Genomic DNA, 25,658 nt, shown 5'->3' with positions numbered 1-25,658 from the left:
TCAACTGCAAATTCCCCGACATGACATAGGATAGTGATCAAAACAGCTTATTCCCATAATGTAGACGTTTCCCAGAAAATTCAAAATGTGCATTCTGGACTAATAAAAATATTGTTTTTAAAGTTTACATGATATGAGGAAAGCTAAACTTAATTCTCTAACCAGAATTAGGTAATCAGGGTTTTGACAGTGTTTTTAAGTATACTGAAATTCAAAGTTAGAAATACAACTGAATCATTCATGAATATGACAACTGCTGAAATTTAAAGCATAAGACTTTCAGATTGAAATGGATGAGGCATATTTTGTCACATGCTGCATACACATAAAATTCACATATAATATGCGTTTTGGATTTCTAAATTACTATACTTATGTTTATTTCTCTCCACACTGAACAGTATCAAAGCTTTTTCACAAATCTGGCTGTCTGCTGCCATCCTGTGGCCATTCAGTTTAAAGGCCTTTTGAAGCATGAGGCTGGACTGGCAGAGAAGCATTACTTCACCATGGGCAGGGCAATTGAAAATGTGGAATCAGGTGGGTGGGGAATGTGTAACTGAAAACTGGTAGATGGCATCAAAAGAATGGTGGTCGTGATGAATTAGATACATGTTGTGGAGACTAAGACTGGCCCTATTTTTGCTGTCCTTCCGCAAGCAGGCGTTCCTGGATGAAACAGATGCCCTGGATCCATTCCAGTCGGGCTTCAGGCCGCGCCATGGAACAGAAACGGCATTGGTCGCCCTGTATAATGATCTATTGAGGGAGGCCAACAGGGGCAAAGTGTCTCTGCTGGTCCTCCTCGATATCTCAGCGGCCTTCGATACCATTGACCATGGTATCCTCTTGGGGAGGCTCACTGAGTTGGGAATAGGTGGCTGGGCCTTCGCCTGGCTCCGTTCCTTCTTGGAGGACCGCCCCCAGAGAGTACAGCTTGGGGAGAATGTCTCGGCCCCGTGGAGCCTCAATTGTGGGGTCCCACAGGGGTCGATCATCTCCCCAATGCTGTTTAACATCTATATGAGGCTGCTGGGGGGGGTCATCAGGGGGTGTGGAGCTCTGTGCCATCAGTATGCGGATGACACGCAGCTCTACATCTCCTTTTTTCCAACTACAGGAGATGCCGTTCTGTCCCTTCAGCGTTGCCTGGAAACCGTACGGGAATGGATGCAGGAGAACGGGCTGAGGCTGAACCCGGACAAGACGGAGGTACTGAGGGTGGGCGCTCCCACAGCTGGGGATTTGGGAAACTCCCTCATTTTTTGGGGTGTGACCCTGCCTGCCAGGGATGGGGTTCGCAGCTTGGGGATTCATCTGGACCCGGCGCTCACTATGGAATCTCAGGTGGTGTCCGTGGTCCGTACCGCATTTTTCCATCTTAGGCGGGTAGCCCAGCTGAGACCCTACCTTGATGTGGGGGCTCTCACTACTTTGGTACATGCGCTTGTAATCTCAAGATTAGACCACTGTAATGCGCTCTACGTGGGGCTACCTTTGAGGCTGCTGCGGAAACTACAGGTGGTGCAGAATGCTGCGGCCAGATTACTCAGTGGAGTGAGAAGATACCAACATATCTCGCCCACTCTGGCCGCACTGCATTGGCTGCCCATCTGATTCCGCATCGACTTCAAAGTGTTGATGCTTACTTATAAAGCCCTAAACGGTTTAGGACCTCGATACTTGGAGGAACGCCTTCTCCCACCAAGATCTACCCGTGTCACTCGTGCGAGCCAGGAGGTGAGGCTGAGGAGCCTAACGCCGAGGGAGGCCCGGAAGGTAAAGACAAGAAATCGGGCCTTCTCGGCGGTGGCTCCTCGCCTCTGGAACAACTTACCTCCTGAGATTCGCGCAGCTCCCTCGCTGGGCATTTTTAAGAAACAATTAAAAACACTGATGTATAGGCAGGCCTTCCCAACAGATAACTCCTGACGATTTTCTCCTTTTTATATTTCTTTGATTTTTATCTTTGTTTAGCTGTAATGTTTTTAAAATTCTATTGTTGTTTGATTGTAAGCCACCTAGAGTGGTCTAATATGACCAGATAGGCGGGATAGAAATAAAACAAACAAACAAACAAACAAACAAACAAACAAACAAACAAACAAATAAAAACAATTCTCTTCAGGAAAGTCTTCCCTTAATGACTGGCTGCCCGAGTGTGGTTTTTAGACAGATTGTTATGCATTAGTGCTTTGACTGTGTTTTTAGTACTGCTTGTGTTTACCATTTCTCAAGAGTGATATTTGTTTGTTCCTTTTAAATATTTATATACTTATTGTTTTTAGCCATACTATTATATTTTAATGAGGTAAGATTCCTTTTTAGACTCATTGTTCTTAGCTTTAAATATTGTCTTCTAATTATATAAGCCATCGCATATGCTCTTTGTCTCTTTCCAGAATTGTCCCCACATGTCCTCCTATCTCCCTATATATGCGCCTTCTCAGCGATGAAGATCAGCAGAGGAGGCCCTCCTCTCGGTCCCATTGCCAGCACAAGCACAGCTGATGGGGACACGGGAGAGAGCCTTCTCTGTGGCAGCTCCCAGGCTATGGAACGCTCTCCCTCGGGAGATCAGGATGGCCCCTTCCCTGTTATCCTTTCAAAAAAAGCTAAAGACCCATCTCTTCAGGCAGGTTTTTAACAATTATAACTGAATCCCTGAACCCCATTTTAGCAGATAATTTTAATCTTTTTTTTCATGTTTTAACATTTTAATTGTATTTTAAATCACATATTGTTTAACTTATATTTTAATATTAACTTATTGTGTTTTTAAATTGTGCTTAATGTTCACACATTTTAATGTTCACACAATGTTGCGAGCCGCTTTGGGTCCCTTGTTGGGAGAAATGTGGCATATAAATAAAACCAATAATATATACAGTACTTAGAGGAAATTACATCATGTAATAATGAACAGTATAGAGAAATTATGCATTAAAATGTAGTGATCTCTGTCTACATGCAGTGCATTTTAAATCACTTCATTATAGGACTTACAATGAAGCAATTAAAGCATCTGCTGGAGGCACAGATCTCTAATTTTCTTATGTTGTCCATTATTTGTGAAATAAATGATTTTTAAAAAAAAATATGTATCAAAGGCATATTTTCAAACATATACACTTTTTTGTATTCGCAAAGGCTTTCATGGCCGGGATCTAATGGTTGTTGTGGGTTTTCGGGCTCAATATACTTTTTCTGCCTCATCCATGGGGAAAGGGTCCAAAACCTGGATGCTTTTATTCACTATGCCACTTTGAGATCTGTCTGATCATAAAATAGCATATTTCTGCTCTCATAACATGAAGCTAAAGCACATTTTTTCTTTCCCTCTTTGTGCTCCATATAAATAATGTTAATACAGGACTAAGAATTAAACCACAGCCAGCTTTTAATTTGCATTATACTGTAGTCTTATATGAAAAATATTTTAAATTTGAAAGCATATTTTCTTTCCTTTACCTCTTATATCAGATCATAACCTAAATCATTATTTTCTTTGGTGAATCTAATCCGAATTTTGATTTCTTCTAGTACTCGATCTAAAATTAAGGTAAAGGTAAAGGTTCCCCTTGACATTTAGTCCAGTCATGTCCAACTCTAGGGCGTGGTGCTCATCCCGGTCTCCAAGCTGTAGAGCCAGCATTTGTCCGTAAACAGTTTCCGTGGTCACGTGGCCAGCGTGACTAGACACGGAACACCATGACCTCCCCCTCCCTGAGGTGGTACCTATTTATCTACTTCCATTTTTACATGCTTTCAAACTGCTAGGGTGGCAGGCAATCTAAAATTAACAACTCCTTAATGATTAAACCTTCCTTGTTTGGAGCAGCGTTTTCACTTCTCCTTCATGAATGTGCAACTTCCTGCTTTGATTGAAATAATGAGCAATCTAACATTTTTGTGTTACGATTATGTAATGCAATCCACCAGGACCCCTCCTATAGCCTGTAGGACACCCGGCACTTTCCATTATAAGAAAACAAATTGGCTTGAAAATGCAGAATCATGCCACCAGAAGCTTCTAGAGAATGTGATTGCCCAATTTAAAGACATCTCATCTGAAACAGCCTTTAGAAAAGAAAAAAAAAAGGGTTGGTTGTGGTCCTTAATGGTACTGATGGGAAACAGGGTAGGTGTGGCTCACATACCTTCCTACTGTCCAGTCCAATAGTGATGTTAGAGAAGGAATGGACCTTATCACCTCTTTTACATCAGGACAAGCTAAACCCCAGGGTAGCGATGTATGTACTCTTTATAGCTGGGTGTATCGTACTTCAGGCCGTGGTCCACTTGTGGATCTCAGACCATTTTTAGGTGGGTCTCTGTGCATTGCCACATATAGTTCCAACTATTGACACCAACAGACCTCCAGTAGTTGGTAGTGTTGTGTCCATGTTAAAATGCATTTTGCCAATTTTTATCTTGAATTAATAAGGCACTGAGGTGTGGTTTGGTTGATCCATATGTCCAAATGAAACCTGTTTAGCATGACCAATCCAGGCCAGGATAACTGAGCCGTCTAATTGCACCATCAGTCCTGTGTACCCTGCAGGCAAATGTAGTGGAAAACATTGCCTATTACTGGAATGAAAAGGAAAGAAAATGGGCCATGGAGATAAGGACTGGGTTTGATTAAATCAGTCTGTCCCACCCCCCAAAAGTGGAAGAAGTGGGAAAAGGGACAATCTAGGATGAAAGAAATCTCAGCAGAGACTTGTATGAGGACGTCAGGTCCATGTTCTGTTCCAGATGCAGAAAACTTAGTATCAAAATCGAGTGTAAACTGAAGTTCAACTCTCCTTCTCAAATGCAGGTATAAAGTTCTGCTATCTGACGACCCAACTCTCCCTTATATCTATGAGGCAAATCTACCATACACAGAGAGAGAGAGAGAGAGACAGAGAGACAGAGAGGTGTGAGGAAGTTCCTTGGGGCATTCACTAGATGGAGAAGAAGAAACTCAATATGTGCTGATCAGATAGAATGGGGCACAGTGGTCAGTATGTCTGGGGAGCTAATATAAAGAGCCGGTCCTCCTCCTTGCGTATCCACTTCATAAGTTTGTTGACAGCACTGACAGCTGCTGCTTTGGTTGCCAGGGGGCTAAAGCAGACGTACAGCTCAAAAGCACTGGTCACCTGGAGAACAGAAAGGTTAAAATGTCATTATGCCGTGCAGTCAAAGCAATGGAATGTTCACAATGTTATACGGCTCACATTCAGAGCAAACTAACTTTTTAATTCTCATAACATATGAAGAGGTGCTGATATATTAGTTGCAAAGTGTGAGATATGATTTTTTTTTACATGCTGTATTTGGCAGATGTGCATTTCAGGTAGAAATCTGATGAAAAATTACTGTAAAACTTGCAGACAGTTTCATTAATAGCTTGTCACTTAAAAAAAATAAAATAGCATTAAAATACCCCCTCTGGGGGCAAAGATGCTAATAATAAAAATTTATTGCAATGCGCCCTAGCATCTTTTTCTAATCTTGTAGTCCTAGAACAACTAGCCCATATAATAAATTAATATCTCTACCAGATAACAAACTTAGACTTTTAGTTCTAGCCCAGGGGTGAGGAATATCTGGCAATCCAGTTGTTGCTACACTTTATCTTCCATATTCTTTAATCCTGGCCATGCTGGGTAGGGCTAGTGGGAACTGAAATGCAGACACTTGGAGGGCCAAAGATTTTTCACCCTTGCTCTAGCAGCTCTTATTTCAGGTTTTGCTTTTACTATATATTCTTCAGTGAGTGCAATTTGGTTGCAGCAGGAGTGCAGAGCTCTTACCCAAGCCAGGAGATTTTCATTTGATCCAGTGTAATAGATGTTACTCAGAGGACGAGAGGAATTATGGGCTCGGCTGTGTAAATACTGATACAATCCCAGAAGTCTCTCCTTTTCCTCCTCAGTGACGTAGGGAGCATCAATCTCCGGGCTGTAAAAACACATGTTCCTTTGCTTAAAGTCTCTCATTATGAATGAAAATTGAAACAGAACAGCTGATTTTCATGAGACGGGGGGGGGGGAAATCACCTCAGGCAAGAGATAAGAACGGATGAACCTGCTAAGTGCTCTCCATATGGTCAGATGAATGATAATTGAATCAGAACATCTAGTTACTAGAGCTAGAATTTTATTAATAAGGAACACTAATTTAGCAAGTCTGCATGACAGATTGGAGACCAGCATGAAATCTACATTTTTAATTGGGATAACAAATCAGATATGCTGTATGAAAGTCATGCAGACGGCCCCTCGGCTGGAAATACAGTGTACTTTGTTTTGCTTGCAATGACCAATCTGATTGATTCATCCCCGAAGGAGTTATTAGGCAAAAAAGGATAACCTTGATAATCATCCCTCACTCTTCGTTTAAAAAGCAGGATGCTACGAAGGAAAATTTCAAAGTGCTTCATTTTGCACCCAGTCATTTAACAAGTATAAATGGGAATTAGACTCCTGAGCTCATTAGAGCATCTCCCTTGAGTGTGCGACTCTGACTCCAGACTACTTAAACAGGAGAGAAAGGAGCAGCCCCAGGAGTGAAATGGAGAGGCTAGCAAGAAAGCCTGACTCAGTGCCAAAGTTCTGGGTGCTCTGGCTCTTAAAGATGTGCAACAACCCGCACCATTTAGCTTCCTCTGTTAATTTTTTGTTACTCCTGATTTACATGATTTGCAGGATATGATGACCGTCCATGACTTGAAGGCCTATCTGCAAGATCTCAAAATCTGGCCAGGATAGAAGAAAAAGAACAAGGATTATTACCTTCTATTCCAGATTTTTACAGCAGTAGGTTAGACAACCATTTCATATAGAATCTCTTCTATGAACTCAGTGGAAGCCTGATGTCCCAAACCATGGGTGCTATCCTGACCTATAATGACTAGCCTGTAAACAACCAACAGAGACATCCACTGAGAACACAGCCACTTACCCAGTGAAGAGCCCCGAACTCTTTGACTTGTAGATGAAGTGTCGTAGGTCTGGTATTCCCACTTGGAAGACACTGTAGAAAGGGGTGCGCAGTGCCTCCAAGAGAGGATGATAAACACCACGCTTCTTCAGGCGCTCCTGGAATCTGCGCTTACAGTCAGAAACGGTAAAGAAGTCCTCACGGTCAGTGGAGATCAGGACAAGACACAAGTCTGTGTCCTGTTCCAAGTAGGAAATGTGGGCATGGAAGAAACCACTGGAGTTGAACTTGGGCAAACAGATGGGAGTCCACGCTTCTCCTTCTCTAAAAGATGAAGAGGAGCTGATGAGATTAAAGAGTAAGTGCAAATCAATCGGGTGCAGGAACTGGTCCCTTTTCCTCACCAAAGTCACCAGCTGGTTCTTGGAAAGCAGGATGGCAAACACCAGGCTTTTGGCTTTGGCGTGCTGGAGGCAGGCGCTCACAGCATCCCTGACTCCTGAGGCCATAGGCAGACAACGAGCAGCGCCCATCAGAAAACTGGGGTCCTTAGCCATCAATTCCAGCAAGTTGTCAGTGATGCGCTCAGAGCCGGCCAGCAATCTCCTCAGGTCATAGTTTTGCTTTTGCTGGAAGATGCGGTTGAGCTGGGTCCATGTCAAAAGGCTGACTATCTGATAATAGATGTAAAGGAGCTCTTGAGCAATTTCTTGCTCAGACTGCCGGGTCTGCGCCACAGCGACCAGCACCAGGGGACTCCGGCGTACAAACACCACCTTGTAGCCATCTGCCAAGAAGCCCGGGGTTGAGGAAAGACGGAGAAAGAGAGGGAAAACATATCAGTATCTTCTAATTATAGTGGATGAGTCTACATCACAAGGCAGCTGTTGTGAAATTATAGGCTAAGGATAGGGAGTGTTGCTGGATCACAACTCCCGTTAGCCCTAACCAGCTGGAGGGCTACATGTTCCCTACCCTTACTATCGATAATGGTAACAAGAAAGAGAATGTTCTGACCATACAACTTTCTTTGCAATCGTGTGAAAGGAGGCTAAAATTCTACTGTCTACCAAGTACACTGTAGTACTATCAAGGGAGTGGAAGCAAATATCTCTTCTCCTATACTATGAATAAATTAGAGTGGTTGCAATGACCAGATAGGCAGGATATAAATAAATAAATAAATAAATAAATAAATAAATAAATAAACAAACAAACAAACAAACAAACAAACAAACAAACAAATATTGTTACAACAAAGATTCATGATTAACTGATTAACTTTTATTGAACAGGTGCTCATACTGGAAATTTCAAGGAGGGATGAAAAACATTGCTTATTTTCTGATCCTCAAAGGCACAGTTGACATTTAGTTCGTCAATCTGTATCAAGGCTGTATTACTTCAGATTGAAGGTCGGGGGGGGGGGGCACACATAACTAAACACCTGCTCACTTCTGGGTGGTTTAAAAAACTTTTTATTCAAAAATCCATAAATGGGGGGGAAGGTGATATCTAGGCCCTGGAATATTCATGATGATTGAGGCTCTCAAGACACATACCTTTGATATCACCTATCTGTATTTTCTCCTCAACCCCTGTCAAGATGTGAAACTGTAGGTATACAGAGTGTTAAAATACTTAAGGGGTGTGTGTGCGTAGAAAACATAATTGTGAAAACGAAAGTGTTCTTAAAAATTAGGCTGGAACAGCACTTTATTAAGAGTAACTGCAAAACGATCAGCCAGCTCTTCAGCAAAGCCCGGGAACAAGGTCACATGGCACATAAAAACTGCCTTGCAAAAGAATTTCATTCATGGTTGACAGTTCAGGGTGGACGTAAAGAAAGGGACTGAATTAAAGGTGTACTGTATTGAAATAAATAGAATGTATGTTGCACCATCTGTAGCCACAGGACTCTGGTTTTACAGGATCTTGGTGCACCAGACTCTTTATTTTACAAGCCTTTATTCCTCCAGGCTATACAAATCTAAGTAACAACAACTATGTCTATCATTATAATGGTAGTGTGCCAGATTCCAAGTTACTAGACTTTATAGTTACAGGAGGTGCAGGGATAACAGAAATTCCTATTATAAAACGTCTGTTGGAACAGCAGGCCCCTGGACCTCCAGGTCCAGCAGAAAGGATTGTTCATTGCTGATGAAGGGAAGGGTATAAATAACAGCCAGAAACTCCACACTATACCACACACACCACTATATGTACCAGATACTACCAATACTGGGCACCGTACATCAAAAAGTAGCAGCCATGTTGCAGCACAGCAGCAGGCTTCATTTCCAAAAGCTGGCAACACAATCATTATGGATTTCCCTCCATAGATGCAAACTGGCATAAGGCTAGCTTGGTTCAGTGAAAACATTATTTGACAATTTTTCATGTGTGTCCAGTAATAAGCTCAAAGACTAAAGATTACTTAAAACTATAATGTTTTTTTTTACTTTTAAATGATGTATTTTAGAGATGTATTCTGGTTTTTTTTAATATGCCCCTTTAGGCTATAAGCATTTGCATTTTAGAAAATAAGCTCCTCCAATTTTGAAACATAATTATAACATGACTTAATTTCTACCTACATCTGAAGTTTTGTTTTTGAATGCAACTTCTCATAGGTGTAAGAATTGCAGATGAAAATCACAACTTTTCAAGGAGGGATTTCTGTTTAAGTATTTGTGCCTACAGTTTTCCATAAGTGTAAGACTTTGGGATGTTTTCAATATTTGGGAGTTTATTTTATGCATATGGAACATAAAATCAATGTAGATCAATAAAGTATGTATAATTAGACAAACTGATATTGCCTGGAATCACTGCAACAATGAAAATACTTATACCTTGATATGACTGGAAATGATGGTCTGATTTTATTCTGGAATTAACCCTTAACTGAGATAAACGTCATCTGTGATGAACACAAGCTTCTGTTTTTTCTGTAGGGGGTCTATAAAATTCTCTGTGGCACCTAGGGAGATATTCAGGCATCAGACTCACTGACCTGATATTCCAACATCACCATCTGTTGCTTGTAATCTTGTAAGAGCTTCCCTATTGAATACAGATTTCAGTTCTTATTATTAAATACTGATTGTGGATATGTTCTTTTGAGAAGTGCTCACACAGAGGTACTATTCCATTAATCATTCTCTACCTAGCTGAATTTCTAAATGATCTCTAACCTGAGGAGGAAAATAGCATATTGTCCAACTCAGCGAAATTACACAAGTAGTTCTGATTATTTTGTATGCAAGTTGGTACTTGCAGTGGGCTGTTCTCAAAGATCACATCTGATACCTGCCTGTTCTGCCAAGGATGGCACTCATGCCTTCCTGGCAAAAGGTCACTCAGAGGTTACTTAATTCATACCCCCTTTCTTCTCTTTTTCTTGTGCTCTTTTACAATACTTTCTAATAATAACACTGCCTTGGGAAGAAATACACCAGTATGACAGCAAGTACCTGCATGAATAGATCTGATGGCATTCTTCTCAGCTTCCAGGAAGGACACTAGAGCCATCATCACTCCCATGGTACTTGACAGGGCCTCTTCAGACCCATACCGAGAGTACACCGGCTTGCCTGCCTCACTTAGTACAAAAATATGCTTCTGATGCATACGCCAGGCCTCCATAGTTATATCTTCTTCCTCCTTCCCTGACAGAACTGAATCTCGGCGCGAGACCTGTGGCAAGAAATCCTCCTTGTCCTCTCCACTTTGTCTTATCTCTTCTTCCACGTCCACTGGGATACCAGTAAGCTGGGTGCTCAGCTCACTGAAGTCCTTGCTGATTTCCTCCATCTTTGTTTGGTCAGCCTGGGATTCTTCCTCCTCATCTGGGCTCTGAGGGGTTGCATCTTGGTGATCTGCACCAATTAGATCCTCATAGGACTTCGCATGAACAAACATGGCTCCCTCTTGGCCGGCCCCTTGTAAAAAGTACCAGGAGAGTTGAACAGTTACACACCGTCCAGCCACTTAGGGATAATAGCAAAAGCCACAACCACAAAAGCATTGGAATGGGGTAAGCAGGAAAACTCTTAAATGCACAGAAGGAGATATGCTGGCAGACATAAGCCAAGGTTTTCCTTATGCTCGTGCCAGAGCCTCGGTACTAGTAAGAGAGACAAGGTCACAATATAAGATGTGATTTATTATCATATAAGAGCCACACAACTGTAAAGGCATATCCTAAATTCTACCTGAAGTATATAAAAAAAACATTTCCCCATTGAAAGTGCATCCGTTCTATGCTTAGCTGTACAGCAAAGAGACCCTGGGTGCCTTTTATTTCACCATTTTGATGTAACTGCACAGCTATATACACAAAACCTTCTGTTTCTCATCAAAGTATCAGCAATTCACTGAATTTTTCCTACTAAGCAGAGCATATACATTATTTACATAAATTCAGAACACAAAGAAACTGCTATCCTTGAGCAATTTATGGCTGTCTAGTGAAAAAGGAGGAATTAAAGAACCTCTTAATGAGGGTGAAAGAAGAGAGCACAAAAAATGGTCTGAAGCTCATCATAAAAAAAACGAAGATCATGGCCACTGGTCCCATCACCTCCTGGGAAATAGAAGGGGAAGATATGGAGGCAGTGACAGATTTTACTTTCTTGGGCTCCATGATCACTGCAGATGGTGACAGCAGTCACAAAATTAAAAGACGTCTGCTTCTTGGGAGCAAAGTGATGACAAACCTCGACAGCATCTTAAAAAACAGAGACATCACCTTGCCGACAAAGGTTTGTGTAGTCAAAGCTATGGTTTTTCCAGTAGTGATGTATAGAAGTGAGAGCTGGACTATAAAGAAGGCTGACCACCGAAGAATTGATGCTTTTGAATTGTGGTGCTGGAGGAAGCTCTTGAGAGTCCCCTGGACTGCAAAGAGAACAAACCTATCCATTTTGAAGGAAATCAACCCTGAGTGCTCACTGGAAGGACAGATCCTGAAGCTGAGGCTCCAATACTTTGGTCATCTCATGAGAAGAGAAGACTCCCTGGAAATGACCCTGATGTTGGAAAAGTGTAAAGGCAAGAAGAGAAGGGGACGACCGAGGATGAGATGGTTGGACAGTGTCATTGAAGTTACCAACATGAATTTGATCCAATTCTGGGAGGCAGTGGAAGACAGGAGGGCCTGGTGTGCTCTGGTCCATGGGATCACGAAGAGTTGGACATGACTTAATGACTAAACAACAACAAAGTGAAAAAGGAACTGAGCATTTAAATTCTTAGTCAACTACCTGAAAAAGAACTCAGTTGCAAGCAGTTTGAGATTTTATTTCTCAGAACACATCCTTGGAAAGAAGTCCCATTGTTAAGGAAGGCAAATAGACTCTGGAATAAAGATAGATCAGGCTGGGCTGCATGTCTGGGGGGGGGGAATCTTGCTATCAGAATCACAGTAAAATTGTCATTTAATATGCACTTGACTAAAAAAATGAATAGGTTTGAATGCATACTTCTTCCTGTAAATACAAATTGGATTCATCTCAGTGGGCGATTAGAAAGCAATAAAGGATCACATCTGATAGCACTGGAAAGAGTTGCTTCACTGGGAGCAAACTCCCTTAAAGTGACCCTGCCGTGTCCACAAGAATCACTCAAGTCCAGAAAGATTAGCTGTACCACTGGACCAAAAAAGCCTGGATTGAGCATGGAGCAGGGTGTGGCTGGTTTGTGATCTCCAGGAAGTCATCTGATTGCCAGAAAACAGTTCACACCAAAGTGGTCTAAAACATGAGCTATGTCCCCATCTGATCACATCTTCAATGTATAAATAGATAGGATATGGAGACTCCCATGTATCTGCAGGAAACACTCCGCAAGCATAATGATTTCCATGGATTTTTGAGCAGGAATAATTGCTGCTTTCTGTAAGCAAGGGATGAGCAATCGGTACCCCTCCAAAAGTTGTGAAACTACAAATCCCTTTATTCCTCCTCATTAATTATCTTGGCAAGGGTTGATGGGAGTTACAGTCTAAGAATATGGGTGGCATATAAGTTAAATAAATAAAATAAATAAAGTAAATATGTGCTAGGCCACAGCTTGCCCATCCCTGATATAAAGCATCACTCGTTGGGAGAGATTTTTCCTGACACCAACTGATATTCAGCCAGAAGGTCACAGAAATAAAAGTAGAAGATATCTATTATGGTATTTTGTCAGTTGTTTTAATTAAAACAAAAGGATCAAATGGAGCATGCTGACTCTGCTCCCTCCACTGAAAATTTCATTGTTTTCTTCATATAGAAAATGAAAGGAGGAGGTCCCTTAAACATGGAGGTTCTCCATGTGATTAGAAACCTGAAAAATCACCATCCCTAAACTGTGCAAAAAGGCTCTCCACAGGGACAAATATAAAAACATCAGATATTTCCATCAGATGAATATCTGATTAGTTAGAATCAAACAAATATCTGATTCATCAGATATTCATTGCTTTGAATTCTTGAGGTCCAGAGCCCCCAATGAATACAAAGCAGTGGTGGCACTGTGGGCTAAACCGCAGAAGCCTGTGCTGCAGGGTCAGAAGACCAAGCAGTCGTATGATCGAATCCACGCGACGGAGTGAGCGCCCATTGCTTGTCCCAGCTCCCGCCAACCTAGCAGTTCGAAAGCATGCAAATGCAAGTAGATAAATAGGTACCACCTTGGTGGGAAGGTAACAGCGTTCCGTGTCTAAATCACACTGGCCATGTGACCACGGAGATTGTCTTCGGACAAACACTGGCTCTATGGCTTGAAGAGCGGGATGAGCGCCACCCCCCAGAGTCGGACACGACTGGACAAAAATTGTCAAGGGGAACCTTTACCTTTTTTTAATATTCATCCCTTTGTCTACCCCTGTGTGCTTATGCCCCTGTGGATCAGCTGTTCCTTGGGGGTATAGGCAGAGGGAGGTTTTCCCTTTGGGTGGCTTGCTAAAGCCTACTCAAAGGGAATGCCACCACCCCTATTTACAAAGACCGAAGGGATCGCTTTGCTCAGGCTTCCCTGAACGTTTTATGGCTGGCTGAGCATAGAAGGATGGAAGGAGCCTGACCAAAGCCATCCTCCACCCCGCTGTCTGTGGAAAGACAGCGAGCGGGGGAGTGATCACTTCAGTCAGGCATGCCCACTGCTCCTAGTAAAAGCTAGGCTGCCAGAAATGAAACCATGGTTCCAACAGTCTAGCTTCTATTTCAATGAAAGTGGCGGCAGAGCAGGAGGAAGCAGCTGGGCAAGATAAGTGGCAGTGGGAAGGGGGTGGGGGCAGGGGGCTCAGCCTTTTTTTAAAGATAGTCCATGGGGCTTTCTAAAAAAAATGTGACAAATCGATGGATTGATTTGAGGTTTGTTGTGCCTCCAGGGGAAACCTGTGGTTTGTGATTAATTAAGGTTGATGACCCACGAAACGAGACCCACAAATCTCTACTCTGCACATAGGGAAGACTCTCACCTTCAGCTACAATGGAGGGTGAGGGGCTAGATCAAGCTCCTCCTTCCTTGTTTACTTAGTCTAATTACATAACGCCTGAACAGGGATGAGGTTTCAGTGCCATCCAGAAATAAGAAGGTGATGATGGCATGTCTTCCAGACAAAGCGCTTTCACCTCTCTTTGCTGCACCCCTACCTGGTTCTGTTCCCTGAGCCAGTCCTGGCGTAGGACTCTCTGCCCTCTCGGCATGAGGCCTGTCAGCTGGGACCAAGGAGCCATTGAGCATATCTCCACCTTTCTTCTTGTAAACATCAGCTGCCATGATTTCAAAGCTAGGGACAACCTGGACACAAGTAGGCAAACAAAAGAGAAAAGTAACATAAACAGTCTATATTTATTCAACAGATGATGTCTATTTTTTCTACATTTCCTGACAAAACCATGATCTTGAGATTGAATTAAAGGAAGTCTGTGTTCTATTACTGTTATTCTTACACTTTAAGTAACCTCAAATAGAATTTAATAGTTCCCCATAATTCTGTAGTACATCTGTAATTGAATGAGCTGTACTAATTAGGTAACTCATCTGCAGATAGGGCTCCATGTATAGCAACTTTCTTATGGTGTCTCCTTGCTTGGCAGACCATGTTGCTCAGATAACTCTAATTTCTGCCATCAGAAGAGTTATTGGATTGTCTTCCTCAGAGGACATTACAGGTTCTCCCAGGTTAACCTCTAAAATCAAAGGTAAGTGATAACTGCAGTTGTCAATCTTAAAATCTGTTATTGCTTCTACCAGGTCCTGTGAGATTATGGCATAGTCTATCATTGAAGCACCATTGGCTGGTATAAAGGTAAACTCCCCAGGCCTGTCATCCTTCACAGTTCCATTTAGGAGGACCAGGTGAACAGCTGGACAGTGAAGAAAAGAAAAAGAATTATTCATTTGAAATACGGTGCTTGAGAAAAGCTTTGTGGATATCCTGGACTGCCAGAAAGATAAACTAGTGGCTCCCAGAGCAAATCAAGCCTGAACTACCATGTTTCTCTGAAAATAAGATAGGATCTTATATTAATATTTGCTCTAAAAAACACAGTAGGGCTTATTTTCAGGGGATGTTTTATTTTACAGTCATGTCATCTTCTGGTTGCTGCACAATGATGGAGGGCGGAATTTCACTTAACTGGGGTTTATTTTTGGAGTAGGGCTTATATTACGAACATCCTGAAAAATCATACTAGGGCTTATTTTCAGGTTAGGTCATATTTTCAGGGAAACAGGGAATCTCTGGAGGGAAAAATGACAAAATTGATGCTGTCCTACATTAGGAAAAACTCTTTGGAAAAGACAATAATGCTAGGTGTTGGGAAATGGTTCTGCAGCAGCAGAAAAGAGAGTTTATTACTGTATGTAGCTATATCTATAAATCTATGTACTCTCCATATATCTATAGGCAACAGGAAGAAGCATATTTCCTCATTTCCTATTGCATTGTAATAGGATAGGTTTTGCTGTATAAGCTGTTTGATAGGCTGAAACTCTGCTGAAAGTAGGCGTTCTTATAGGCAATAAATCACTCTGACAGTGGCTGGAGAGAGCTGAGCTGATAAAGCTGAGGGAGAAACCGAAAGAGAAAATAGGAGAACACTGCAGAGAGAAGCTGTGAGGCAGTTCAGTTTTCTCCCCAGCCTCAGAAAGAACAGTCTCTCCCCAGCAAACTGAAAGAGCTAAACAAAGCGAAGTCTTCTGTCTTTGGGAGTCATTTATTTTTCAGCACACACTTTCTTCGAGCCGGCCTCGCAATAAGTGGTGCTCCCGTGTGATCGAACGTAAGAAAAGGGCCATCAATCTTCAGTTACGACCACAGAACGACGGTACTTGTGTTCTGCCCTACCACCTCGCTCTGCACGAGCTCAGCGCGCTAATCATCCTTTTAAAGGATCCCAAAGGGTGAGTAGGTTGGTCAAATTCACATACATACAATGGGCTCAGGATTATCACAAGACCAAAAGGCTTTCGTAGATGAACTGTTCTTTCTAATTACAAGCCATGGCCACCCAGCCACAAAGAGAGAGCTGGAAGACTTAGTTTTGGCCATATATTCATGTTGTCCATGGGTCCCTGAGAGTGGCACCCTTGACTTAGAACAATGGATGAAGATTGGGAGCACATTTCAAAACGACCCAAAAATTACTTCACACATTCTTTTTAGTTGGTGCAAAGTGAGGGCTTCTCTTAAGAATCTTTCCCCAAGGAACATCCTTTTCAATCAACAAATGGAATGTGGGGCCATGTCCATGTACCCTCCTTTGCCACAGATACTACCTCCAGCACCTAGTGCATCCCTATTGCCTTCTGCACCTCCATTGCCTTCTCAGTATGATTCCTACCACAGTAGGAAGAAGCCTCCTGATAGACTGGACAATGATGACTTTAGCACTCCTGACCTATTTCTACAAAATGACCACAATGCACCTTTAAGAACAACCCCTGTGGTAACCCCGATTGCAGCTTCTCTGTCCGCTGCGCTAATTGACTCTGGGGATACAGCACACCCAATGATTTCTGCATTTCCCATCATCCGGGGGACCCCTGCTGTCGCTGCAATTCCTGCTGCGGGCGGGAATGCTGCGATCCCTGGTGCAGCCGCGGTCCCGGACCGATATGAACCCATCCCAATGAAACTGATCAAGGACTTGTTGCAGGCTGTTAAAGAATATGGCCCTCATGCACCCTACACCAAAGCCTTACTGGAAAATTTGTCAGAACAGAAGCTGACACCTAATGATTGGAAACTGGTTGTTCGTTCCTTATTGCCTCCAGCTCAGTCACTGTTAATTTTGGATGAAATGCGACACTTGGCAACGGAGCAAGCTGAACAAAATGCCCAGTCAAACCAAGCAGTCATAAACAGGGTTACCAGGGATCAACTTATTGGTGATGGGCAGTTTCAAACAACAGCCCAACAACTTGGCCTTTCAGACCTTGCCATTGAACAGCTTGCCAAAATTATGAAAAAAGCATGGGCCAAGTTGCCAGTGTCTACTGAGGGGCCATCACCTGGGTTTACAACCATTCGACAAGGCCCTACAGAATCATTCTCTGACTTTGTTAGTCGCCTGATTACAGCAATAGAAAGGCAAATTGATAACCATAAGGCACGTTCTATGCTTCAAAAACAGCTGGCCTTTGAAAATGCTAATGATGACTGCAGAAAGGCACTGACTCCCATTTATAGCAACCCAGAAACCACTATTCAGGATATGTTAAGAGTCTGTCAAAATGTGGGCTCTATTTCTTATAAGGCAGCTATGTATGCTACAGCACAACAAGCATCTATACCAAAACTTCCTCAACTGAAGATTCCATCTACTCTGACCTTAGTACAATTACAAAGCCTACTAGGAAATATTAACTGGGCTAGACCTTTCCTGGCTCTCACCACAAAAGAACTTTCTCCATTATTCGACGCTCTCGCTGGTCCCACATCGCCGGCAGATGTCATTCCTATCACGGAGCCAATGAAGCAAGCGTTTCAACTTGTTTCTCACCGCCTTAAACTTCAAGCCGTTGATCGACTACCTCCAGACTCTTCTCGTCTTTCATGTGCTATTTTATCTACTCCTTCACTCCCTACAGCCATCCTGTATGCTCCTGTCACGTCTGAAAGGATTGCCATAATTGAATGGTTGCATCTTCCTCACACACCTTCTCGCAAACTCTATCCATTTGTCACAGCTGTGGCAGACCTGTTTTCTAAGGCCCGTTCTCGTTGTGTTCAGTTGATTGGTTCTGATATTGACTGTGTTTATTTTCCTTTCAGGCAAGGGGATGCTGAACGTCTTCTACAAAATTCAGTTGATTTTCAAATTGCATGCGCCGACTTTCTCGGCAAAATCATTCCTAATCCTCCAAAGGACAAACGTATAACTTTGCTGTCTCTTGTTCCCTATACTTTAACCACTTCCTTTGCAGATCATCCATTGCCTACAGCGACTACCGTGTTCACAGATGGCTCACCAAGCAAGGGCGTTGTCACCTGGCAGGACGAAAGTGGTAACTGGGTTCCTCAATTTACGTCTTCTCATACTTCTGCACAACGGTCGGAACTTGCTGCTGTTATTCTTGCCTTTCAAATATTTGCTCACCAGGACTTTAACCTAATTGTGGACACTCAGTACGTATTTCGACTACTGTTGCATTTGCCTTTCTCCTATCTTGCTCCCTCGATGGACAAGGAACTGTATGACTTGTTTTCCACTTTGCAGTCTCTGCTTCAGTCACGCATCAATCAGTGTTTTGTTTTTCACATTCACTCCCATTCTAATTTGCCTGGGTTCCTTGTCCAGGGAAATGCGGTGGCGGATTCATTTTTACATGACATCCCTGAGACCTTTCACCTTTTTGATGATCCTATTTCTTCGCATGGGATGTTTCATCAATCTGCTAAGACTCTTCATAAACAGTTTAATATTCCCATGGCTCAAGCTCGGGACATCATCTCAGCCTGTTCATCCTGTACTACCTCTCCTTTGAATCTGCCTTTTGATGCTGTTAATCCCCGTGGAGAACATTCTAATGAGATTTGGCAAATGGACGTAACTCATACTCCATTGTTGTCCCCGTTCTCTAAGCTTCATCTCACTGTTGACACTTACTCAGGTTTTATTTGGGCGACACCAATGAAAGGAGAAACTACTAGACACGTCATCCAGCATTGTGTTCGCACGTTTGCTGTCATGGGCCGACCAGCCTTGATCAAAACTGACAATGGGCCGGCTTATGTTTCAGATGCCTTTTCTCAATTTTGTAAACAATGGGGAATTAGGCTTAAACATGGGATTCCTTTCAACTCTACAGGTCAAGCAATTGTAGAGCGTGCTCATTTAACCTTTAAATCCCTTCTTCAGAAACAGACCTCTGGGAAGAATGTTCCTGTAGTTGACATCCCTATAGCTGTTGCTCATGTATTGTACACATTAAACTTTTTGCTGTTTCCTCACAATAGGAACCACACTCCTGTTGAGCTTCATTTTAGGTCCCAGGAGCAGCTGCCGCGACCCTTGGTGTCATATCGTCAGCCACCGGACCCTACCTGGAAGGGCCCGGCCGAGCTGATCACCTGGGGACGTGGATATGCGGCGATTGCTTTGGACAAAGGAGCTGTGTGGATTCCTGCACGATGTGTTCGACCATGGCGCACTGCGCTTCCAAAGGAAATTGTGGACTCATAATGTGCTTAGTGTTATTATTGATCTTTTCCTGCGGTCAGAGTATTTCTTTAGGACCATGGCAGGACAATTATTATTTTAAAGAGATAAGTAAGGTGTCTGAAATTCTGAAGTGGCGCTACCTGGAATTATCGCAGTTTACTAAAGTTATCTAATTTCACTAAAGCCATGTTTAATGATACCATCTGTGCTTTAAAGCTTGTAAATTCAGAGCTCAGCGAACTACGTTCAGTTGCTTTGCAGAATCACCAAGCTTTAGATGTCATGTTAGTGGACCTGGTTGCGTGCCCTTGTTATGTATATCATTATTATAATTGTAATTTTAGTTATTTAATGTTGCGTTATTCAATGTTTGCCTGCTCTTGTATCTACACTGCTATCCTACTGTCGTTGAACCATCCCATCAGATTCTCTTAGCCCTAAGCGATTGTATCAGGCTAGATGACTATAATCCTTTGCTTAAATAAACAACGGAGGGAATGTTGGGAAATGGTTCTGCAGCAGCAGAAAAGAGAGTTTATTACTGTATGTAGCTATATCTATAAATCTATGTACTCTCCATATATCTATAGGCAACAGGAAGAAGCATATTTCCTCATTTCCTATTGCATTGTAATAGGATAGGTTTTGCTGTATAAGCTGTTTGATAGGCTGAAACTCTGCTGAAAGTAGGCGTTCTTATAGGCAATAAATCACTCTGACAGTGGCTGGAGAGAGCTGAGCTGATAAAGCTGAGGGAGAAACCGAAAGAGAAAATAGGAGAACACTGCAGAGAGAAGCGGTGAGGCAGTTCAGTATTCTCCCCAGCTAACAGAAAGAACAGTCTCTCCCCAGCAAACTGAAAGAGCTAAACAAAGCGAAGTCTTCTGTCTTTGGGAGTCATTTATTTTTCAGCACACACTTTCTTCGAGCCGGCCTCACAATAGCTAGGAAAAGTTGAAGGCAGCAGGAAAAGAGGAAGACCAAATAAGAGATAGACTGCCTCCATCAAGGAAGCACAAGCTTGAGTTTATAAGAGCTGAGTAGGGCTGTTGAAGACAGGACATTCTGGAGGTCCCTCATTCATAGGGTTGCCATACGTCACAGGTGACTTGATGGCACTTAACAAGAATAAGTTCTGAGATTTGTTATCTTACTACCTCAAAAGATGTCCAAAAAAGGTAAGGGCTACAAACATTAAATACATGGCAAAGGCTATTTTTCACGTTGTCATGCAGACTGGAAGGTTCCCAGAGCAGCAATCATTTTGCCACACTAAAGTAGTCACCAGGAAACACAAAATGTTGCATGGATAGTACAGAATACCAGCTTAAATAACTAGGCAGGTCAGAACTTGCCTGACTATACTTCCTGGGGATCTGGGGAGCTGCGGTCCAAAGAAATTACCCGTGGCCTTCTGAGAGTTGTAATCCTCATAACTTTGAAAAATCTCAGAAACAATAACACTAGAAATACAAAATTTTGCATGGATACTAGTGGGATCCAATTTTAAATTGCTGGATAGGTTATAAATAAGACTGGCCACAGAAGCTGGAGAATTATTATTCTGCCTGCTGTTGTCCTCTCAACAAAATGGCAATACCAAGCAAATACAATTGCTTTCCTCAAATACTGTACTGCTGTCTCTCTCATCTAAATACAGTAACTAGACAAGCTGACCCTCAACTAGACATGCTGACTGGGAATTCTGGGAGCTGTACTCCAAAGAGATTGCCTGGGGGATTCGGGGAGGTGGAGCCCTCCAACTGAAACAGTGGGACCTAGAAAATTGAAGCACGGTATTGCATTTTCTACCTCATGCATCTGGGTAGGTTCTGCCTTGGCAGGCTACACCTGGCTGATTTTGGATGCTGTCAGAAGAAGTTACATTTCTATCCCATGAGTACTGGGCTGAAAATTGGGGTGGGGGGGATAGAGTAAGAGAAAAAAGAGAAAGAAGTCTTGCAATGGGATGGATAGGGCTTTTTTTACACTGGTACAAGCAGGGTCAGTACTAGGATGAAGTGAGAGACCAGTATGAAAAAAAGAATGTGTGGGGCAAGAGAGAGGTTGCCAGGGCTTTGAGGGTGGGATTCATTAACTCAGGCAAAGATGGGCCTATTTACTCATTTTAGAAGTATCAGTTGCTTTTTAGAATGTGTTCCCCTCTCCTATGTCTCAGGATTTAATTGAGTGATTTGTACAGACTAAAGCACTCTCAGTTTCATGCACGTTAGGAAATAGTACACATAAATTAAGGCATCATCATCATGCAGCCGAGAGCTTGCTCTTCCACAGAATCTAGCTATTGCAGTGCAGGTTGAACGAGAACAACTCTGTTCTTACATTTATTTTCTGAATTAGAATATCCTTAACTTAAGGAATGAACAACAACTTTGTTGTAAGATTAACTGCAGAGTTAAGGAATACTGTACAACATATTGGCCAAAATCCTATTGGCCACACATTTATACTGCAGAAGCTGGATGACATCATTATCCAGGTTAGTAAAATTTAAACTAAATTAACTGAAAGCTTCCTATCCCTCCATCTAGTTCCGAGGCTACCTAGGGCTCCTTTTTTTTGCTCTGAGGAAGCCTGTGGGAGGCTCAAGAAGTGGAAGTGGAAACTTTAATAACCAAATTCTGCCACTAGATCCTGTGTCTTTTGTGTTGGGGTTTAGAAAGTAGGCAATTCCTGCCTCTTCTTATGTGCCAGGATAAGACTACTGTTTCAAACAGGTTGTTCTACAGAATACAGTGGACTATAAACTGTGTGTGAATTTACACAGAATTGCAGCTAAATTCGCCTCTATGTAAAATTGAGGTGCCCTGTTCTGTTGCGTTGCAGCTCTGCGCCATTATGAAAAACTACACGGATATGTGGCTCCTTCCTTCTTGATGATTCCCCGTAAGTTCTGTGACACAAAAGAAAATGATTGCATGGAGAGACAGAGCTCAGGAGAGACAACTCCTGTCTCTGTTCTTGGACACTAAAGCCACCAAAAGCTACATCTCTGGGCGCATTACATTTAGTTTCTGCTTTTCATATACAGTAAGTGGTTTCTACCAATTTATGTAAAGCAGGGGGAGAGGCCCAACGTGGGAAATGGTAGTCAGAACGGGCCTCCCCACCCAGAATCTGTTAGTTACACATGTGAATGTAGCTACAGCCCAGTTTGGTTCTTAAAGGGTCACTTTCTTCCAGGTAAATGAATGGCAGCCCTTCTTAAGACATGGACATCAGTTCTTCTCACCGCTAAAGGGTGAGGCTTTCCACAAGTTACTTCAGCCTGTCCAGCCACTTCAGTAAAAGTCTTTAAAAACAACAACAACAAAGGTGCCAAAGCAATAAAGTTAATAAAATGTTCTGCTTGTTTTAAAGTATAGCAAAAATTATTAAAACAAGCAATATTCTTTGCTTAGGGACGAGGACGTAATGAGTAGTTTACTCTGCAGCTACCTGTTAGCTCTGAAGACAGAAGTTCAGCCCACAAAATTACATATGTAACTATTTGTGGTTTTGTACAGTTCCTGACCTCATCTAAACTATGAGAACTCAGACCGGCACATAATTCAAACAGTAGGAATAGTAATGCTAGTTCTTCCGGAATGAAGCCCTGACTTTCCCTTCACTGCGTTTTCTCTGTGGATATTTGGACACTGTTTTAAAATGCTTTAATTCAGTAGTTGTTTTATTATAATAATACATCTAATTAAGTTTTAATACTTTGATTTACTGTCTTTTAGCCGTATCGTATTTTTAAAAATCATTTTGTATGTTGCAATGGATCCCTGTATTGGGAGAAAAGTCGGCTGTAAATAAAATATACAACGAGAACTTGTATTAAAATAGTAGGAACAGAGTGATTACATAAACGGAATGTACTAGTAAATTAAATTTGGCAGCATTTCAGTGCCCAGACCTCACCGTGAGTGGCTTGTTCCGCTCACAGGAGCAATGAGAATATGCAAAGTTTGTAGAAAGATGAAATCAAGAGGCCCACCCTCTGCCCGTCCCTTCCTGTTTGCTCACAGGGCCCACAGCTAGCGGCAGCAGCAGCACACAAAGGATACTTACAGCTTTGACAGGAGCAGGCTGCTGAAGCACGGAAAACGTCTGTGCGCGGAGTGCCTGGGTGTTTGCTGCTGCCGGTGATGTCTGAGCAGAAATGGAAGAACGTCAGCCTCAGGGAGAAAAGGAAGGAGGGTCCAAGCACGCTACTACCTCCTTGGGGGGGGGGGCTGTCACTGTGGTCACAGACACATTGCCTCAGCCAGCCAGCTGATCCTGCCCTTAGCAGCCAGCTAAAGCCAGGAAAGTACGGTTCACTACCTACTTCTCTTTTCAGAGGTCACTTTTTCCCCCCACTGCCACAAGCCCCAATGCATCTTGGGTATTGTAGTCCACAACTCTGCATAGTAAATGAAAAAGCTTGCAAGGCACACACATCTGCCGCTATGTGAAAAATCCAAATTAGATTGCAGCTTTCCCTCAGCCCAGAAATCCCTGGTTCTCTGTTTGATAGTGTTAATGATTGTAGCAAGTAATTTTGATAAATGCTTTTAAGATCCTGGAAATAAATACCTTTTCCATGCTCTCCAATCTAGGCTCTATATTCACATTCCATTTTTAATCCTTACAATCATCCTGCAAAATTGGTCGCTACTTTTGTCTTCATATTTTAGTTCGGGAGAAGGGGAGGAAGCCCAGTTTCAGATTCTGTGAATGTTTTGTTACAATGATTTGAATAATTCATATTACAGTACATTCTTTATGTAAAGTAGGAAACCATCAGCAAGGTTTTTTTTTTTTTCAGGATATATAACACAAGCAACAGATAAATAAAAGCAGAAGAGGTGTGGTACCTTAAAGACGAACCTATTTATTTCAGTGCAAATTTTCATGGATACAAACCCCACTTTTAGAGACACTGGTACTTACTCCCTAAGAACTCTGTTTATGGCTGCATATCTTTGGGCTGATCCAGCAAATCATTTCTTGTATTCTTATGTGTTTGAGCATTTTCACACCATTTGCCTCCTTACGATAGCATCATGATCCAGTTTCATATCTTACAGTACTCTATGATGTTTCCAAATGGTTAATTCTCAGTTGTATTTTTCAGAGTTGTGTTAGTAATTCAAGCAAGGCAAGATTGGTAAAATTTGATATCTGAGAGCAAAATTCTACTCCTTGGACAATGTATAGTGGGGCATAGGGAATGCTACTTACTTTTCTACCGCAGGCAATAAAATCTCTTCAGCCAACCCACTTGGCTTTATACGGTATAGAAACAGTAGGAATTATCCTTGCTGAGAAAGAGTATGATTTCCATGCAGAAAAACTTGTGTAGCATCACAAATCTTTTAAAGCAAAGAGACTTGTGCTATTTTAGGCTAGTAATTTATTGAACTAGAACCTTTTATGGACCAGAGTCCATCAAACCTTTTTCCATCATAAATCTCTCAGAGCTTGTCTATGTACGAGGGCTCACTGGAGCAGGCTAAGCAGGGTCACTAGAGGTTTGATCAAGGTCTGGTATTTAATTTGATCTGGATCCTTGCATCCAAATAGCATACATACCTCAAGTGACCCTATTTGGTCTGGCTCCTTTAAGCAAAAATGCAAGGGGGGGAATCTCCCCTTCCTCCCCTCTTATCTCCTCCCATTTCTGGGTGGAAGATTTCATTTTCTCTCTCTGATACAGTACATTGCATTAGAGTTCCCCTAAATGGTGTGTGTGTGTGGGGAAATCCTTCCTCCTTTTGCTCCATGGAGGAGCACAGGAAAAGTTTATAATTTCCCAATATTATTCCCAATTCCCCCATGTCATCAAGTGCTTAGCTAGTTTGTTTAATCCACTAATGACATGAGTATATTGCAACCAGCTGAGAATTTAAAAAAGGAAGCTCACTTTGGTTCAATCCCAGTGATCAAGTGTTCTGGAAATGAACCAAAATGGATCGATTTTACCCACACCAAAAAATGAGAATCTCCAGATAGGAATGCTCTGGGGACAGGCTGATTTGCTGCAGCAATTACGTCATCGGACTGCTG

The 25,658-nt window shown here is 42.3% G+C and overlaps 1 protein-coding gene across 2 annotated transcripts; it reads right to left on the bottom strand.

The window, feature by feature from the left end:
* Positions 1-4,031: 4,031 nt before the first annotated feature.
* Positions 4,032-23,969, bottom strand: MON1A (MON1 vesicular trafficking associated A). 2 transcript variants are annotated; one of them, XM_072989856.2, is made up of 6 exons: positions 23,679-23,969; positions 14,583-14,730; positions 10,416-10,883; positions 6,958-7,723; positions 5,808-5,955; positions 4,032-5,150 (listed from the first exon to the last, which is right to left on the bottom strand). In XM_072989856.2, the coding sequence occupies exons 2-6, from the start codon at positions 14,707-14,709 to the stop codon at positions 5,010-5,012; spliced, it is 1,650 nt and encodes a 549-aa protein (XP_072845957.2). In that variant the 5' UTR covers positions 14,710-14,730; positions 23,679-23,969; the 3' UTR covers positions 4,032-5,009. The 2 variants fall into 2 exon arrangements, with proteins under 2 accessions (XP_072845957.2, XP_072845958.2); XM_072989857.2 differs by lacking the exon at positions 23,679-23,969 and adding an exon at positions 22,796-22,883.
* Between the last annotated feature and the right edge of the window lie 1,689 nt (positions 23,970-25,658).

The sequence above is a fragment of the Pogona vitticeps genome, chromosome 2, assembly GCF_051106095.1.
Source record: "Pogona vitticeps strain Pit_001003342236 chromosome 2, PviZW2.1, whole genome shotgun sequence".
Taxonomy (NCBI): Eukaryota; Metazoa; Chordata; class Lepidosauria; order Squamata; family Agamidae; genus Pogona; species Pogona vitticeps.
The sequence above is the reverse complement of the archived record's forward strand: the minus strand, read 5'-3'. Positions and strand labels throughout refer to the sequence as shown.

Bases quoted from the DNA above. Each gene is read 5' to 3' on its own strand.
- MON1A (XM_072989856.2), bottom strand. From the start codon at position 14,709: ATGGCAGCTGATGTTTACAAGAAGAAAGGTGGAGATATGCTCAATGGC. The intron at 10,884-14,582 runs GTAGGGGTGCAG...ACTTTTTACAAG, and splicing joins GGCTCAGGGAACAGAACCAG to GGGCCGGCCAAGAGGGAGCC. The intron at 7,724-10,415 runs GTACTTGCTGTC...GCTTCTTGGCAG, and splicing joins CATCAGATCTATTCATGCAG to ATGGCTACAAGGTGGTGTTT.